General features: G+C 38.0%; 2 protein-coding genes across 4 annotated transcripts; one reads left to right on the plus strand and one right to left on the minus strand.

The window, feature by feature from the left end:
• Positions 1-44: 44 nt before the first annotated feature.
• Positions 45-8,953, minus strand: LOC137710726 (extra-large guanine nucleotide-binding protein 3-like). Of its 3 annotated transcripts, none has more exons than XM_068449834.1 (9): positions 8,706-8,953; positions 6,972-8,236; positions 6,739-6,876; positions 6,029-6,133; positions 5,758-5,937; positions 3,819-3,996; positions 1,552-1,799; positions 1,031-1,203; positions 45-838 (listed from the first exon to the last, which is right to left on the minus strand). In XM_068449834.1, the coding sequence occupies exons 2-9, from the start codon at positions 7,938-7,940 to the stop codon at positions 247-249; spliced, it is 2,583 nt and encodes an 860-aa protein (XP_068305935.1). In that variant the 5' UTR covers positions 7,941-8,236; positions 8,706-8,953; the 3' UTR covers positions 45-246. The 3 variants fall into 3 exon arrangements, with proteins under 3 accessions (XP_068305935.1, XP_068305936.1, XP_068305937.1); XM_068449835.1 differs by having other exon boundaries at positions 6,972-8,251; XM_068449836.1 differs by lacking the exon at positions 8,706-8,953 and adding an exon at positions 8,397-8,503.
• Positions 8,954-14,297: 5,344 nt separating this feature from the next.
• On the plus strand, positions 14,298-17,676 carry LOC137709855 (binding partner of ACD11 1-like). The gene is made up of 5 exons (XM_068448835.1): positions 14,298-14,389; positions 15,165-15,268; positions 15,350-15,425; positions 16,557-16,637; positions 16,719-17,676. Exons 1-5 carry the CDS (start codon positions 14,384-14,386, stop codon positions 17,289-17,291), a joined length of 840 nt encoding a protein of 279 aa, XP_068304936.1. The 5' UTR covers positions 14,298-14,383; the 3' UTR covers positions 17,292-17,676.
• The last annotated feature ends 775 nt before the right edge of the window (positions 17,677-18,451 follow it).

An 18,451-nucleotide genomic window follows, 5' to 3' on the forward strand; every position in this document is an offset into this window, starting at 1 on the left:
TATTTCCACATCCCACAAGAAATTTAAGCAAGCATTTCCATATATTTAACTCGAGAAGGCGAGCATGCTCAATGCCAAATCAACTCGAGACCCCATCGATAACATTATAATTTTACAAAAACGACGTTTGGAAGAGTAAAAATACGCAGTTATTCCGATGAGAAGAACACAAAGAGCATTACCATTTGCCCTCACTCTTTCACTCTAATTAAGAAGCAAACACAAATGCAAAGATATTAAGCAACATCACTCCTGCCTTGCATAAGGTGAGGAGCTCAGGTCACTGTAAAACGAATCCTCTGGTCCGCCATAGTAGTTCTCTTCCTTCTCGTCATCCCACTTCAGAACCTCCCTTATGTACTTGAATGCCTCATCGACAGTCACTCGGTCCCTTGCCCGAGTCTGCCACACAAAAAGCTTTCGGCCTGTGATGGAAGCATAAAGATCTTTGAATTTCATTGCAACGTAGAAGTAAGCTTGCTGGGCCAGTGACTGATTATTGTGGTGGGGCTTCACCGGACTAAAGTCATTGAACCATTCGCAACAACTTAATGGCGCCTGATTGACCTTGTCCTCAAAGAGATCGTACTTGTTTAGTATTAATACGAAAGGGGTATCCTTGAAGCAAGGGTGCCTCACCATATTCTCAAAGAGCTCCTTGCTCTGTATCATCTTATTTTGAAGTAACGCTCCACTGCCACTATTGTCTGGGGAAACCCACATCTGATCATAATCACTCAGAGCGACGCAAAAAACTACCACACGTACATCTTCAAACATTTCCACCCACTTGCACCCTTCATTCATCCCCTTCGCATTCACTCTTATAAGTTGGTATCTGTGACATCAAATACGAAACGTTCAGAAAACTAAGATTGTATATTAATCAGCAGCAGACAGAAAAATCCGAGTATATATATGTTAAGTAACACAATCACTGCACTAACAAAATGGCATTATTTGCTTAAACAGGAGAAGCCCCAGGAGCTAAATACATGGTCACACGTACACAAGAAGAAAATAGCATTACTTGGTTAGAGGCGGGGGCGGAGCTTCAAGATTTTCCGTGTAGGTTTCAGACATTGGACTCCGTTCATCAAGAGTGAATTCTATGAAAGCCAATCCATTTCCTTGAGTGACCCCTTCTGCATATAGTATGTCTCGTTCTGAAGGTTCATACTCATTGCTAGATACCTCAACAGCCTGAAAAAACAAGACCACATGGTTAAAAATCTAACACTCGTCTAAATTGTCAAGGCTACGAAGAAAACATAGCAGATGGTATTATAATGGGTCAGGATCAGGAGACACACAAAGCCATACACTTTGACACACTTTTTTAACCATTAGACGTTTCATTATCCAATGCTTCAAAACTTATCTTATACATTTATAATCCCTTTATTTATTGAGACATTAAGAGAAAGTTGTATTACTCCACATAAATTTGAAAAAGATGGTCAAATAAAAATTAAATACCTCAAACATGGCCGCAAAAGGAATTCTACATCACTAAAATTTGTTACTCCACAAGTTTAGATATAATGTTACCTGGCTTAAAAAGTACTCTGCAACATTAGGGAGGAAATGAAGCTCATCTCTTCTTTTATATGTTTCCTGAATAGCAGGATCCTTCCACACTTCTTCAACTAATGGAGCATACTCGCGTGTTGCAGCAGGGAAGAATGCATCTAGATCTCCAGTAGCAATAATGTCTAGAAGCCAGTCAGAGAAATGCTTCAACCTCGGGTTAATCGAGTAGACACATAGAGTAGTTTCATCTTGGTTGACCTCACCACCTGAAAAAAAATTCAATCAGATCTAACATTCCAAATTGTCCAAAATGCAGGAAAGAAAAGATTCTATATTTCGCAACTGGATTAATCAACATCATCCTATCTAGAATCATTATATTTAGCCTACATAAATCGTCAATGACATAACTGAAACCTTACAGTTCTATCACATGTGCAACAGATTATCCTCTTTTAGAGGAAACAGTCATTAGTAAGGCCAGCTTGAATGGTTAAGCAAACATGGCTTTGTGTCTCTGTGTTCTGGGGATAAAAGTATTACTAATGAGTTGAAAAAGTAGAACCACTTTAATGCTTTCCCCCTGTGCCATCATAGTATTCTCCTCTGTTTACTCTCTGCTCATCCACTCATAGATATAGGTTTTGTTGGAAACCGCAACCCAGAAGCTACAAATTTATTCAGAGCGGTCCCTACTCCCCATGTGCTCCTCTTTTAATTGACGTTCCCCATTGAAACATTTTTATACAACAAATACTCTATTAAAAGGGAAATAGGCGTACATAAAGATGGACAAGAAGCCCATCAAAAGAAGCAGAAGAACGAGCTTGAAGCTGATAAAAAAAGTCCACAATCAAGAAAGATCAAGCTAATAGCCCAGAACGCCCACAAGGTGCCAAAAAAACTTCTCCCTTCATCAGAAATCCATATCCTCTCTTATCTTCAAATATTCTGCTATTTCTGCTAAAACTGCACAACGCACAAAGTACTGGCTTTGTTTTTCGAACTAAACCCCCAAACATCCTCACTGATCAAGGGAATACAACCTCTAGGCAAAGGCACCTACAGCCCCAAACATTTTATGAAACATTCCCCAAACAAGAGAGGACAATGCAGAAAGATACGACTACACTCAGCATCAGTACAGCACAAAGAACACCAATGTGGCGATAAGGAGCTATTAGTCTTCATTTTAAGAGATCACATGCGCTAATTTTTCCATAGGGCAACTTCCAAGAAAAAACCTGGCGTTTTGGAATACCAGGCATCAGGCATCCAAATCATCCAATAAGGCTCGATAGACAACAGGCCATAGTTTTCCGGTAAGGACTGAGTAAGATTTGCAAGAAAAAATCCCTAAACTGGAGGGACACCTTACACATTAAAGGAGCATTGTGGACGCGAGACGAGACAAAGGGTTAATCAACTCTAAGAATATTAAAGCTTCTATAAATACGGATACTCCCATATTCCCAATACATTGCCATTAGATAAAGAAAAACAGTTTCAACAACAAAACCTAGAGCAAACGTATAATAACGGATTCTAAATTGTACCAAGCATCCCCCATTGGTTCGATTCCCAATTCATAACTCGAAAGCTTTAGGTCAAGCCTCATGAAACAGATGTACAAGAAAGCAAAGCAGCAGCAGAAGAGATCACAACAGAAACGGTTTGTGAATATCCTCTATATATTAGGGATTAAAGACTCAAATATGACTCCCCATCAAACATTGTCCCCAAATCTGATTCTATGGTCATCCCCACCAACAACTTGATCCTCTGGATGAAAGAACATCACTGAGAATGAATTTCTAAGGACAGCATAACGAACCTCACTCCACAATCCCAGAATCAACCACAAGAGTTTACTAATTAATTTATTGCAATGAGAAAAATTCTCCACGTGATTTTTGCAAAGAATCGTGATAGATGGGAAAGTTCTATAGCCACCAACACTCATCAGAAAAGTTTGAGAGTACTCCCTCCAACAGTAAATTCCAACGGTAGATATGACATTTGCCATTCCTCCCCCATTAGTAATTATAAATCCTTAGTAATTATAAATGCTCAATTGATTCATGCATATACAAGTTTCCCCTATATTGCAGTGCAGTAAATATTACAATTATAACCTTTCTACTTGAAATTTCTATGAAGGGGACAAAGCATGAGTGACTTTCAACTACAAATTGGGAATAAAATAGTCCATCATGATTGAAGCAATGGTAGAAATTTGAGTGAAAATTGAAAATTTAATGTTGTATGTGTAATTGCAAAACTACCTGCTTCAGCGTTTTGATCATGAGAACCATGTCCTTCCATCCTAGACAAAGCCTCTTCTTCAAAGCGTTCTCGTCCATCAAGCAGAATGCTTAGATATTTGTACATGTTACTCTGGATCATCAGCTTTATATCCTGCAGTTCTTCTGAAGTAAATTTGTTTCCATACAAGAACTTGGCCTGCCCAATGACCACATGAAAATACTGATTAATACAAGCTACAAAAACTAGTACTGAAAGATCTATAAGAATTTAGAGTAAAATTCCATTGCAAATGTCACTCAGGAAAATATACAATGTGTCAACAAAATGAACTTCGATTCAACATCAAAATGATCTCCAACACCCCGATCTTGGCTTGAGTCTTGTTCCTGGTCTCAAGAGGGTTTGAATGATGGTGGTGGTCGACGGTGGTGGTCTCAAGAGGGTTTTCTGTAGATCCCAGTGATCCCAAGCCCAGGAAATGAGATTTCAAATGGACAGAATAGATGAAACTTTAGATAAAACACAAAAAACCATATGAACAATCTTTCATAATTATAAGTTATAACATATTCAGGAATATCTGAATTTTGGTGGATGATGCATTCAAGCTTGAATATTTTTGAAACTAGATACAGTTAGAATATTAATCTGTGAACATCAATCCGACTGACAATAAAAAATCTGCTGTAGTCAATAGAAAATCAACCTGTTTATCTGAGATCTAGAAAGAAAAAAGCCATCTCAACTTAGCTTTTCAGTTTGAAAAAAAACAAGTATGTTTATGTTTAGGGTGTTTGGCACTTGCATGGTACCATACATTTTCCACTTGATCTGAGTGTAATGCATGGGAGCCCCAAGCCTATGTAATAGTATCAACCCTTAGAAGATAGTTTAGCCTCACGGACCAGCTACTGACCATCGTCTTGGTAAGCTATTGCCTCACCAATTAGCTAATCCCCCCCAAATTAAATCTATATGGATCCCACCAAATACTTGAATCATAGAAGTAGTGCCATTACCACAGGAATACTGTCTATTTTTTTTGTTCACAACTACATAAGTTAATACTTGCAACTATTCCAGCCACACGCATGAATCATAGGAAATCTGTCTAGTATCTCACTAAATGCACATAAGTTAGCAAAACTGTGAAACTCCACCCCAAAATTCAATTACCTTCACAAATTTGCAGTGTCAAGTCAGTAAACACCAAAATTTTGCTTGTTCTATTTTTCTTATTTCAAAGACAACAAAGCCACAAATTTCTTCTGAAAAGTTCCCGAGTCTAGCGAACAAACACCAAATTTTTGTGCTACTTTTCTTATCTCAAAGGCAGTTAAGCAACAAGCCAATTTAAAAAAGTTCCTGAGAAAAGTTCAAGTACATGGACCCATTTGAGAATAAGAAACATGATCACATTGCAATCTCTTTCCTTCTCAATCTCTTCCACAACAGTTAATGTGATCCCTTATATAACCAACAGTTAAAAGCAATCAATAAACTTTTGTTCCATAAATCCTAGATGGTTGTATATCTCATTGTTTACCAAATAATATACACATATAAAACAAAGATGCTCAGCTCTGAAATAGGTCAACTAAATTAACTCTCCTCTTGATTTGGACCTTGAAGGTGACGTCTTCTGTCTAGTTTGTGACACTGACAACTCTGCTCATCACATGTTCATGGTTGCGACTAGATAAAACAACATATGCACTTATCTATTCTCTAGAATGACAGGAAGTTTAACCCTCCAGATAACTTATACAGGACTAGAAAACCAAGAAAGAAAAACATTCTCTTAAGAATAAATAAATTTTCAATGCTCTCTTTTCTCTTTTACGTTCAGGGCTCCCACTCTACCAACTCAAGAAAATAAATGAATCAATCAATCATAACAACCACACTTCATAGAAAATCACAGTACAAACGAAGATCTTAAATAAAAGGCTGCACCTGTTTGAAGATTGTGCTGGTCCCAGACCCTTGAAGTCCAAGGAGAAGCAGCTTCTGAACTTTTTTCTGCTCCAAATAATTTGGAACAGTGGTATAGTTGCTAGGCTCATCTCTTGGTCCATTAGGTTGACCGTGAAGCACGGGCAAAGAGAATAGGGAACAGAGAAACCGAGTTGTTGCCTGTCTAACAAAAAGCAAATAAGCATGCTTCATAAAGACAGCCATAATCAACAAAGGCTCAGAAAATCCAACTGAGTTTTACAGTGCATACCTTCTCCCAAATATTTCCTCTGATATTATTCTGACCTTCTTCCTCATAGCGTCCATCATCATAGACCCAAAAATGGGTGTCACGTGGGCATTGCACATTTGCTACCTGATAGCGTAAAGAAGTACATTACTACAGGCAAATAATTGACTGCAACAAAAGCATTTAAGACAGACAGTATTTAGGGGCCCTTATCATGTTATAATAATAAAATCAGTTTTGAAATTATAGTCTAATTATAACAAACCGGTGAACAACCCATATACATAATAAGGCCAAAAGTGCACTTCAGCATCGCATGCATGTAGTGTGAAATGTAGCCCTGATTTCACAAATTTACATCAAGTTATTATGTACAGGAAACCTTTTAACTTCCATTGAACACTTACTCTCATTGCTTATTATAGTTTTGAATCACCTTTTACTTCCTATTGTTTTTAATCTCGTTGATGCACAGAAATGTAATCTCATCATGTGATGCAACTCCTATATGCATGGTAACAATTCTTACATAGAAGAGAAAATATGGCCAGATTATAAAAAGGAGTAAAGAAAGAGAACACTCATTGAAATGGAATACCAGAATCCAGATTCACATAGTGCAGACTAAAGCATCACTAAAACCTAGTGGCTTACCACAAGCTACAAGTTACACCTTATGACTTTAAAAAGCAATAATAAGATATTTTCGATTGTCAATTCACGGGACATACCTTTAGGACCCTGAGTTCAAGCTTTGTAATTTCTCGGCCATTGATGTAGACCTCAGTGTTTCCATTGCTTGCATTGGAGCTAAGTTTCCCGTTAAAATTTAGGTTTGAACTTATGATTCTATCAGGTCTTTCTCCCTCCTGCCAAATCAAGAAGTTGAGTTGTTCAATGGAATTCATGGCAGTATTTTCTTTTATCAGAAATTGGACTAAAGCATTGTTAAGTTTGAACTCACCTTTCCCCAGAGACCAGATTCTTTATCATACCAATATCTACCGGGCTTCAACTTCCTCGGAGGTAAAGGACATCCAAGTAATTCAGCCATCTCTTCTGGCTTTAGAGGGAATCCATTCACAATAAGCTGCTCCGGGCGAAGCTGATTAGCAGAACATTCTTTTTCTGCTTTCATTATCTGCTTGACTTCCAATGGGCTAAGCAATCTGGACAATACCCTTGACTGTTTACCCAGTTTTAACCGCTTTGATTCATCAATCGGCTGACCAATGCATGTCACACACTTACGCCCTTCGGGCATGGAACCCATTGCCCTAAGCACACAATTGCTGCAGTACTTAGCATCACAAACCAGGCATGATTCCTTAGTTTCCCATTTTCCTTTTTGGCAACGATAACAAACCCTACTCTTTTTTTTCTTCTTCTCCTTAGAAACCGCAACATAAGCTGGAAAAGCTGGCTTCTCAGCATCAACCTCTTTCCTCTCTGACCTATCTACAGTATTAAAAGTGACAACGGGAGCTCGCTTTACTTCATTGACAACCTGTTTGGGACGGGTACTTGGAGGATTATGAACTGAACCTGGAGAAGCTGAAGGCGAGGCTGAAGAAAAATCATGGTTTTGCAAGACAGACACTACAGACTCTGAGCTTCCTGATACCCTTGGACTTTGAGTAGGGGAACTTGTGACACCAGCAATACGAGACACTGGCAGAGGAATTGGTTCAATAACTGGTGGACCAGTACTGGTAACCGATCTTTGTGATTCAGATAGCGTTTCTGCAGTTGGGATTCCATGTGAATTAACATCAAGGGGTTCGACCCTAGGTACATCATAAGGGACAGGAGGGCCCTCATACTCTATGGCTATGGAGTAATCAAGATCAACAGCATCTTCAGGGATTGAAGAACCTGGTGGAAGCATCTTTCTCACCAGTTCCCTCCAGTTTTCTCCCTCCTTTTGCTCCATCGACTTCTCTCTAGTACCGGATTCCTTTTATCGACTACACTCTAAGACTCTAACAAACTTGATATAAAGAACACCATACAACTCTACTCTAAAACATTTCTTTTTTCGAATAAAGAGCCTCAATTTCCTTCAAACTTAATACAATAATACCATATTGCTACAAACATTAAAAGATGATCAGCCAACAGTATCAGCAAAAACCAAGTTGAAATGCCAACTTGTATGAAGTTCCGGTGATGTGAGATCGCCTTCAGAACCAGTAAAAGTCTCCGTGCGGCCGCAATCCAGCCATCATCCTTCCAAACCAACAACTAATCAAAGATTTGAACCAAATGCAATATTAAATAACACGAAAATTCAACATTTTCCAGAGTCAAAAACACAGTTCACAGTCAAAATCAAGAACCCAAAATATAGAAATTTAATAAAAACAGGAGGTAGGAACCATAGACAAACAATTTATCTCCCAGGCGGTCCAAATACTTGAAAAATTCAGAGTCAAACAAACTGCATATGAGGAAAAAGTCCACAGCATACAACAAAGACTGATTCAGATTTCAAAGAATAAAGTAAAATTGTTCACTCACCAAACAATAAAAAAATAGGAAAAGGAATCAGAAAGTAAAAATGATAATTTCCCTTTGAGTAAAATGTTCTACCTTTTGCTTACCACAAAGTAAATATTCTACTTTGGAGGAAAAGTTTAAGAAAAAGAAGAAAAAATTACAAAAAATGCCAAGCTTTTAGAGAGAGAGAGAGAGATACCTGGTAAGGGAGGAAGGTCTGAGCTTTAGCTAAAGGGTAAAGCTTCTTCCGCAAATCCACCAAGCCGCACCGGGGAGAGAGAGAGAGAGAGGAGTTATGACTTATGAGAGAGATGCAGGTTTTGAAGAAGAAGATGGGAGAGAAAGGGACCCACAGTTGTATGCCTCCAGCATTTTCCTCTCTCTCTACCAGTAATGACGAACGAGAACACAGTTTGGCTCGTGGGGAGTGGATGGCTTTCTGATCTCTCACGCGCCGTGCAGGCCAGATAGTAACTTAGTGAGAATTAGCGCCCCACCACCATGATACCATTTATTATTTTTGTTTTTCACTGATATATTTTCACTTGAGTACTGCTACATTTACTATCTATTACATTATCATTTTTACTATTTTTTCATAGAGTTATGGCCGACCAATATATGTAGATCCTATCTCTAGTAGAGATATGTTACAAATAGATGGTAAAAATAACATTTTTGTTGCCCCACCACCATGATACCATTTATTATTTTTGTTTTTCACCGATAGATTTTTACTTGAGTATTGTTACATTTACTATCTATTATATCATTATTTATACTATCTTTTCATAGAGGTACGGCCGGCCAACAAATAGATAGTAAGAATAACATTTTTGTTTTTACCTTCTTTGTACGAGGAGCTAGACAAATGAGGCATTCACCGATTTTTCTCCAATTTTTCTTCAATTGTTTTAGTCAATTATTTTGTGTATTTTTATACACAAACGATATATTTATGTTGAGGGGTCATGAATAAATTAGTTGCAAACTCGTCATTTTTAAGATTCAAACCTAAAAGCTAAATTATAAGTACTACTTAGTACTGCAGTCTAGTAGTATTCTTCTTCACTTGTAAGTGGGATGTCTTAGGTTTAATACTTGTCATAGGCAAAGTTAAATCACATTAGTATGGCAAGCTCATTGTAAGACTTGCCCACTCTGTATCCCCCTTAGTGTAAATATTATCATTTGTCAAAAAAAATCGCATTTATAAGTAAAAAAGAATATTACTAGAATGTAGTATTAAGTAGCAACCCTTGAACTTTTATATTAGTTGAATTCTATATTGCCATCAAATTTTGCAATCTTTCATCCATCTTGATTAGGAGAACATTTTCAATGCTCCCTGACACACTGAAATTCCCTCCTTAATCAGGTAGACAACACGTGAAAAAGGTGTGAGAAAAAAAAAATTATCTATGGGAACTTGATTTTTAGACCTCTAGACGGAGGCAAATGAAGTAGCGAAGAATCAAATCTCCAATCAAGGAGTGGTGGATCAACTTAGGTAAAGTCTCAAACCCCAAGATCTAAACGCTCTAATGACAGTCAAAATGCCCTTGAACTTTTATATTTGTTAAATTCTATATTGCCATCAAATTTTGCAATCCTTCATCCATCTTGGTTAGGAGAACATTTTCAATGCTCCCTGACACACTGAAATTCCCTCTTTAATCAGGTAGACAACAGGTGAAAAAGGTGTGAGCAAAAAAATAATTTTATCTATGGGAACTTGATTTTTAGACCTCTAGACAGAGGCAAATGAAGTAGCAAAGGATCAAATCTCCAATCAAGGAGTGGTGGATCAACTTGGATAAAGTCCTGGACCTCAAGTTCTAAAAGCTCTGATGACAAAGTCAAAATGACTTATTGGAGGAGAAGGACCTAGCAGTTCTTTGTCCTCCTGCTTCACCAGCCGCATATTCATTCATGTGGATTTTAATACAGAGCTGACACTTGGGAGCCTCAACAACAAATTCATCTTCATATGAAATCTAAAGGTTGGAATACTAAACTTAATTTAAATTTTGAGCTTGTTCTTAAAATTGTTTTACATGAACACAAGCAGGTCGATTAACTTAGATCACATGGATTAATTCAATAAGCTTAAATGGAATCCAAAGTTCCGCTAACCATTTAAATTGGATTATCTATGCATTTGTCACCTTGCCAATTTATGGACACATGGACTAATGTAGTTCACAACCCAACATCTCGTCCCTACAACTTAAGATATTCTTTGCACTCATCACAGTCAACAACAAATTTTCCTAATCCGCTATTAGGTCACATTCGATTGACGAATATTCTTATTTACCCTCGTTGTCGGTGACTCGACATTAGGTTGCCACGAATAACCAATTATATGTTATCACGTCAATTGATTTTCGGTATACTTCAACAATTTTGTCATCCGGATTCCTTAAGCTAGCGATAAGCCCAATGTCTTAATCTTCTCATTTTTCTTTGGGCTCTCTCTCCAGGCCCATCTATTGGGCCCAAAAACAGTTTTAATGAATTTAAAAGCACCCCGTGTTAACAGCATGATTGATGGTTGATTTGGTATTGCTTTGCTTTGAAGAAGAAAAAAAAACTGCTTCTGTTGTGCTGTGAGAATAAGCTTATTTTTGCTGCTTAACGTTTTCAGTTTTTTTTTTTTTTTACTCAAAACTGTGAAAATAAGCTATTTTAAAGTGTTTACCAAACACCTTTTTCAACTCAGTTTTTTTTTTTTATACCAAATTTTTATAAAACCATCTCAGTACCAAATTAGTACTGAATCAATTCTCAGAATTTACAATTTTTTTTTTAAAGAATAAATTTGCCATTGATATTGGGAGTTATCGGTGGCGGAGGCTCGCAAAGGACGATTGGCGTTGCAATTGATATTCAGTTATTTTCTTTTATTTATTTTAGCTTTCTATTTTTTACGTTTAATCTTTTTTTTTTTAAATTTGTTTGTGTTGTTTTTAGGTTGAATAAATTTGTATATTATATAATCTTTATTTATACTTATTTATACGTTTGTATCTCCTTATATTTAGGACCAATGAAACACAGGATAAATTTGAACTTGATAGCAGTTGGAAGAAGTTTTGACATTTACATTGGGAGATCGTATTGAAGAAGTTAAAGGATTTTTGGGCAAACTTTAATGGGAGATAATTTTGAAGCGAACTTATGTTGCTGGTATTTTTTAACTTTGATTGAGGTTCTTAGATGATACGTAGGCTACTATTTTTTAGGCTTAAAAAATGTCTAGTTTGGTCTGTAATTCTATATGGGATTGACAAGCAACTTTCATGAGTTATGATTAACTGCATTGAGTGGTGAAATGCCACATTTTACTAAGAGTCGTGTATGGTAATTAAATTGAAGTTTCTAATTGTCACATCCCAGCCTGGGGGGAACCACTTCCCAGGCCTGCTCTACCACCGTAGCACGATATTATCCGCTTTGGGCCCCGACCACGCCCTCACGGTTTTGTTTCTAGGAACTCACACGAGAACTTCCCGATGGGTCACCCATCCTGGGAGTGCTCTCGCGCACTACTCGCTTAACTTCGGAGTTCCCATGGAACCCGAAACCAGTGAGCTCCCAAAAGGCCTCGTGCTAGGTAGGGATGAGAATATACATATAAGGATCACTCCCCTGGGTGATGTGGGATGTTACAATCCACCCCCACGGCCAGGGTTAGGCTCTGATACCAAATTGTCACATCCCAGCCCGGGGCAGATCACTTCCCGAGCCCGCTCCACCACCGTAGCACGATATTGTCCGCTTTGGGCTTACCATTCCCTCACGGTTTTGTTTATGGGAACTCACACGAGAACTTCCTGATGGGTCACCCATCCTGGGAATGCTCTCGCGCGCTACTCACTTAACTTCGGAGTTCCCATGGAACCCGAAGCCAGTGAGCTCCCAAAAGGCCTCGTGCTAGGTAGAGATGAGAATATACATATAAGGATCACTTCCCGGCCCCGCTCCACCACCGTAGCACGATATTGTCCGCTTTGGGCCCCGACCACACCCTCACGATTTTGTTTCTGAGAACTCACACGAGAACTTCCCGATGGGTCACCCATCTTGGGAGTGCTCTTGAGCGCTACTCGCTTAACTTCGGAGTTCCCATGGAACCCGAAGCCAGTGAGCTCCCAAAAGGCCTCGTCCTAGGTAGGGATGAGAATATACATATAAGGATCACTCCCCTGGGTGATGTGGGATGTCACACTAATTTAATACTATAAATTTTTAGTGTTTAGTGTTGGTTAAAGTGATCAGTCTTCTGCCATTTAGGGTTAGTTTGGGGTTGATGTGCTTTTTAAAAAAAAACTGCTTCTACTATGCTTTAAGAATAATCAGCTGTAAAATAAAGCTGATATTGGTCAACTGAATTTTAAAAGTGTTGTGAGTATAAAAAGCAGCGTAAAAGCGTTTGGTAAAATTTAATGTAATAGTGATATAATTGTATACACTAACAAATAGACATAGTAGTTGGAGTGGAGGTGAGGACAATAATGGTAGTAATGGTGGTGGTGGTTGCGATGGAGGTGTGGTGGTGATGCTAATAGTGGGATGTGTTGGTTGGGGTGGAGATGTAACAATGGTGGTAGGGTAGTGGTAGCACCGATAGTGGCAATTGTGGTTATGATGGTAGTGGTATTAGTTGCAATTATCTTGGTAGTGGCGGTGGCGGCAATGATGGCGATAGTGGCAATTGTGGTTATGGTGGCAATGGAGGTGGTTGTGGTAATGGTGGTGATGGTGGTGGCGATGGCGGTAATGGTGTAACAATGGTGATAATGATGGTGATGGCGGTGGTTGTGGTGAAAAAAAAAGATCGGTCTTTTAGAATTTAAAATATTTTTATTATTTTACATCGTATAAAAGCAAACATAGGATTCAACCTTTTCATTAGTTGGATGAGTTAGGACAAAGAAAATTATATAGTAGTCCAACAAAAGTGCTCAAACCCTCTTAATTAATGCTATAGCCTATAGCTCACCACAACCATGTTCTTGGCTTCGCCCGTACAATCCACGTACCAAATTATCGGGATTTTTTATGTATCAATTACCAAACATCCAATTTCGAGTTTTTTGAGAGGTTCTATGAAAACTCTTTTAAAAGTGAATTTTTTTATGTACTATTGTCATCTTATGTTTTTTTATATAAACAAAAACATAAGGAGACGGAAAGTTCACGGATAATCCTACTTTTAAGAGACCCTCCTTAACGTTTCTTTCCGCCCTACTCTAATTGCAGGATGAGGATTCTCTTCAGATCCTCTTTATGAGGATCCTAGGAATCCTTACATGCTATACATTTATTGTATATTGTATGATCAACTTTTGTGAATTACTGTTTGTGTTTAATTTTAAAATAAAAATATTCAAAATGATTTCTGGTCGCACAATGTATAATGAATAGATAAAATATGAGGATCACAAAGAAAATGGGAATGGAATCCAAATTTCAAACCGCGTATAGGAACATGTCTTAAAGGGCCCACCAGTCCATAAAGTAGCAAATAACACCCTCGCACGTTTCAAAGTTGTCAACAACGATGAACTGACGCTACCCCACGTGCCAGGCTCCAGACACGTGCCCCCGAAACCCATCCTTCGGGCTTGCGCCGGCATAAAATTGAGAAAAAAATATCTTCATTCCTTCGCTCTTACCCAAAAATTGCTCGAATTTCTTTCTCTTTGAACACGAAGAAGACTTAGTTACAAGTCTCTCAGTTTCTCCGGCAACTCTCCGGTCCGTCTCCGCCTCCGCCTCCGCCTCCGCCTCCGCCTCCGCCTCCGCCTCCGCCTCCGTCGCCGTTGATCTTCACCATCTCACCTCGATCTCCTTCAGCAGCGCCTAGTCATGTCGGTCAGTGCTCTCTCTCTGTCCCTCTCGATTTCTTTCTCTGTTCTTGCATGTAATTATGTATGTATGTATGAATTTATTGTTTAGATTACAAATTGAATTGAGTTCTAGGTTCTTGAAGCGTTTATTTGAGAGAGTTAAGTCGTTCTTGTGTGGATTTGGGGTGGTTGCTTAGTGAATAAGTGTGCTCATTGACTAAATCAGAGATTTGGGACACCCTAATTAGATCTGTTTTGAGGTTTATATGAGGAGAAGATTATGTTCTATTGATTGTAAAAGATTGGTATTTACAGGCAAAGAACTGCAAATGTATATATATCTCTCAGATGTACTGTTTGTTTGACTGTTTAGTATTTACAGGCAAAGAACTGCAAAATAATCTCCTCTGTTTGGTTTGTTTGCAAAATGATCTGCTGGGTTTGGGTTCTTTTCGAGGCGGAGAGGCGAAATTTTATTTTTGGATTCGTAGGCTTGTTTTCTACATTAAACCGGCTTCTCATTAAGGAAAAGCGGTTCAGGATTCTTGATGTGCTAGTTTTGTTATAGCTATGTTTAAGTTGCAGTCTTGTAAATATAGTTCCGCCTCTGCTTGAGAAATTTGTCATAGATCTGATGCTTATTTTAGGCTGGAGGAACCCTATACTTTCTTTTCCAAGGAGTGCCATATTTTCTGATATCTGGTTCTATCCAAATAGTTTATGTTGTATTGCTATTTTATTATTTTTTTTTTTGTATCTTGCCAGTAATCGTATTATCTATGGTGGCCATTCTCTTGCAGGTAACAACCATCAAGGTCAGCAATCTTTCGTTGGGTGCAAGTGAGAGAGACATAAAGGAGTTCTTTTCTTTTTCTGGTGATATTGCTTATGTCGAAATGATGAGGTTTGCTGATTGATTTAGTTTAATGGACTTATAGTCTTCCATTATCTTTGTCTGAATCTCTCTTATTGAATGCTCATGTAGTGATACTGAGCGGTCCCAAATTGCATATGTTACCTTCAAGGATGTACAAGGAGCTGAGACTGCAGTTCTCCTTTCGGTAATACAATTTCTTTGACCATAATGTATCACCTCTGTCCATTTATTTTCTTACTCTCATGATCTTGTAATAACCATTTTTACTGGGAGTTTATATAATAAAAGATAAATGTAGTCCTCCAAAACTCTGTGATTTAGTGTCCTAATACTCATTCAATGTGCAACTTCACTTTATATGCCATGTATATTAGTTATGTTTTGTTGCAAAAATAGGGGCAGAAAAGGTACAAAATGCATTTGGGATTGTTGTAGCCAATTTGTAGTTGGTGCTGATGAGTAAAAAAAAATTGTACTGGATTAGTAACATATTCATATTATAGGATCTGGATGTCGCTTGCTGGACGAGATAGGATTTTGGATGATTCTCTCAGAAATATTTTTCTCAAAGAATAAAGAACCGTAGTAGGTTTGCACAGGGCTATGCACTGCTTGATTTATTTCACCCTTTTGCTTGGCTCTATAGGACTTCTAATACTGCCCAAGATTCAGTGTAGAATTTTTATGGGGAGACTAGAGTGGGTTGTGGTGTTGACTACAGACTACAGGCCAGTTCTACAGGGGGAATATGGCCCTTTGTTGAGCTAACAGGTCAAAATAGAAGTCATTTTTTAAGCTTTAAGTAGTTGGTGCTTTAGGTTTTATTGGAGTATACGTACTCCTCATAGTTATGATGCCAAGTGCCAACAGGCGACCTAGGATTGCATCTCTTTCCTTGCTTTCTGGTGTTTTTAAACATAGGATAGTAGTGCGTTAGTATGTTAGAGTTCAGTAGATAATGGAAGGAAGCTTTAATGCTGGAGGTGTACTTATATTAAAGTCCGTCAAGTACATGTTTATCTCCCAGCTTGAGTTAGAGTTCATTCTTGATTTTTACTTACTAGGCATGTCCGAAGAGATTGTAATGTTGTATAATGTCTGGTGATAAAGATTTCAATTGCAGGCATGCTGGGATAGTCTTGACTCAAACTGGTCAATGACACCACGCCCTAATGTAACTATAATCGAAAGTAAAATGGGAATAACAGCCACTATGGTCTACAGGCTGAGCAATAACATTAGTGTGATTTTAATTGGTGATGTAACTTGCAAAATTTGAGTATGTTGCTCTTTAAAATCTTTTTTGTTATGTCAGGGAGCTACAATAGTGGATATGTCTGTCACCATAACTCTGGCTCCAGATTATGAGTTGCCACCTGATGCTATAACACCAAATGTAAGAGTCTTGCACAGAGCTTCTGCATCAAATTTTACCCATGCAATTTCAATGACCTTTGGATTGCTCTGTTCTTTGCAGGTAACAGAGAATAAAACTCCTGGTGGGGGTGAATCTGCATTCCGCAAGGCAGAGGATGTTGTTAGTGGCATGCTTGCTAAGGGCTTTCTCTTAGGCAAAGATGCAGTCAACAAGGCAAAGGGCTTTGATGAGAAACACCAGTTGACCTCAACGGCTTCAGAAAAAGTTGCGTCTTTTGACCAAAAGATTGGTCTCAGCGAGAAAATAAGTGCTGGTACTTCTGCGGTCAGTGGCAAAGTTCGTGAAGTGGATCAGAAATTTCAGGTCTCAGAGAAAACCAAATCAGCTTTTGCAGCTGCTGAGCAGACAGTCAGTAGCGCTGGATCTGCTATAATGAAGAACCGGTATGTGTTTACCAGCGCTGCATGGGTTACAGGTGCTTTTAATAAGGTTGCAAAAGCAGCTGAAGAGGTTGGTCAGAAAACACAAGAGAAAGTTGGAATGGTTGAAGAAGAGAAACATAGAAAAATAGAGGACGACTATGCTCAAGTTCTATCGGATTCTCCTAAAGCTTCTGCAGCAACCCAGCACGATCCCTCCAAGCCTGAACCTGTTAAAGGTTTGATCCTTTGAGTTTCGAGTTCTGTAAATACAGTTGGAACTGTTGGATGCCCTTCTCATTTGATTTCTTGCTTTGTTCTAGCATGAGATTGTGACTTTGTCAGAAGTAGTGCCCCACCACCATGATACCATTTAAGTTTTTTGTTTTTTTTTTCTTTCCCTTTTAGGTATTTTACGGCCGATATATTTTTACTGCTACACTTACTATCTATTATACTATTATTTTGTATTATCTTTCTAATAGAGGTATGGTCGACTAACACACTTGGTCCTATCTTTGTGAGAGGAGCTAGACAAAAGAGGCATTCGCCGATTTCTAATTTCTCTTCAATTGTTTTAGCCAATTTGTGTATATTTTTATACAATGAAATATTTTATATTGAGGGGTGATGAATATATTAGTTGCAAACTCATCATTTTCAAGATTCAAATTTAAAATGTTATTTATAAGTAAAAAGGAATATTACTAAAATGTAATACGTAGCAATCCTTGAACTTTTATATCAGTTAAATTCTCTATTGCCATCAAATTTTCCAATTTTTCATCCATTTTGGTCAGGAGAAAATTAAATTTTCAATGCTCCTTGGTAGGGTTGGAAAAAAATCCCGAAAATCCCAAACCAAATCAAAAAAATTTTCAATCTCAAACCACACCCGACATTTTTAGGATGGTTTACCAAACCAATCCTCAAATTTTGGTACGATAATCGGTATTGTCTTCTTAATGTTTCGGTAATTCCATACCAAATCAAAAATAAATATTATATATATATATATATATATTATATTCAAGCTTTTTTTTTCGTTTGGTTTGGAACTATAGTTTGTAACTTATTTTTTTGCTTTTGGTTTTGTTACTTAACTTTTTTTATTTTGGTTGCATGCATGTTGAAGTTGAATGTTGAATTCAAGTATTGAAAAGAGGACATTTGAATTGTTGCAAACCACTAGTAGCAATATAATTGGTGTGGTCTACAGGTAGTAACCATAGCCCTTTACTCCATTTGTTCAACGTTGCCATTCAACTCTTGGATTTTCATAATTTTAACTTTGCCATTTAGTTTAAAAGTAGTAACCATAGCCCTTTATCGCCACAACTGCATGTACGAACCTCCCACACGCTCACCTTGCACTGCTGCTTCTCAACCAAATGTGTCTATCTCTTCAACACG

This window comes from Pyrus communis, chromosome 12 (genome assembly GCF_963583255.1).
Source record: "Pyrus communis chromosome 12, drPyrComm1.1, whole genome shotgun sequence".
In the NCBI taxonomy this organism is placed as follows: Eukaryota; Viridiplantae; Streptophyta; class Magnoliopsida; order Rosales; family Rosaceae; genus Pyrus; species Pyrus communis.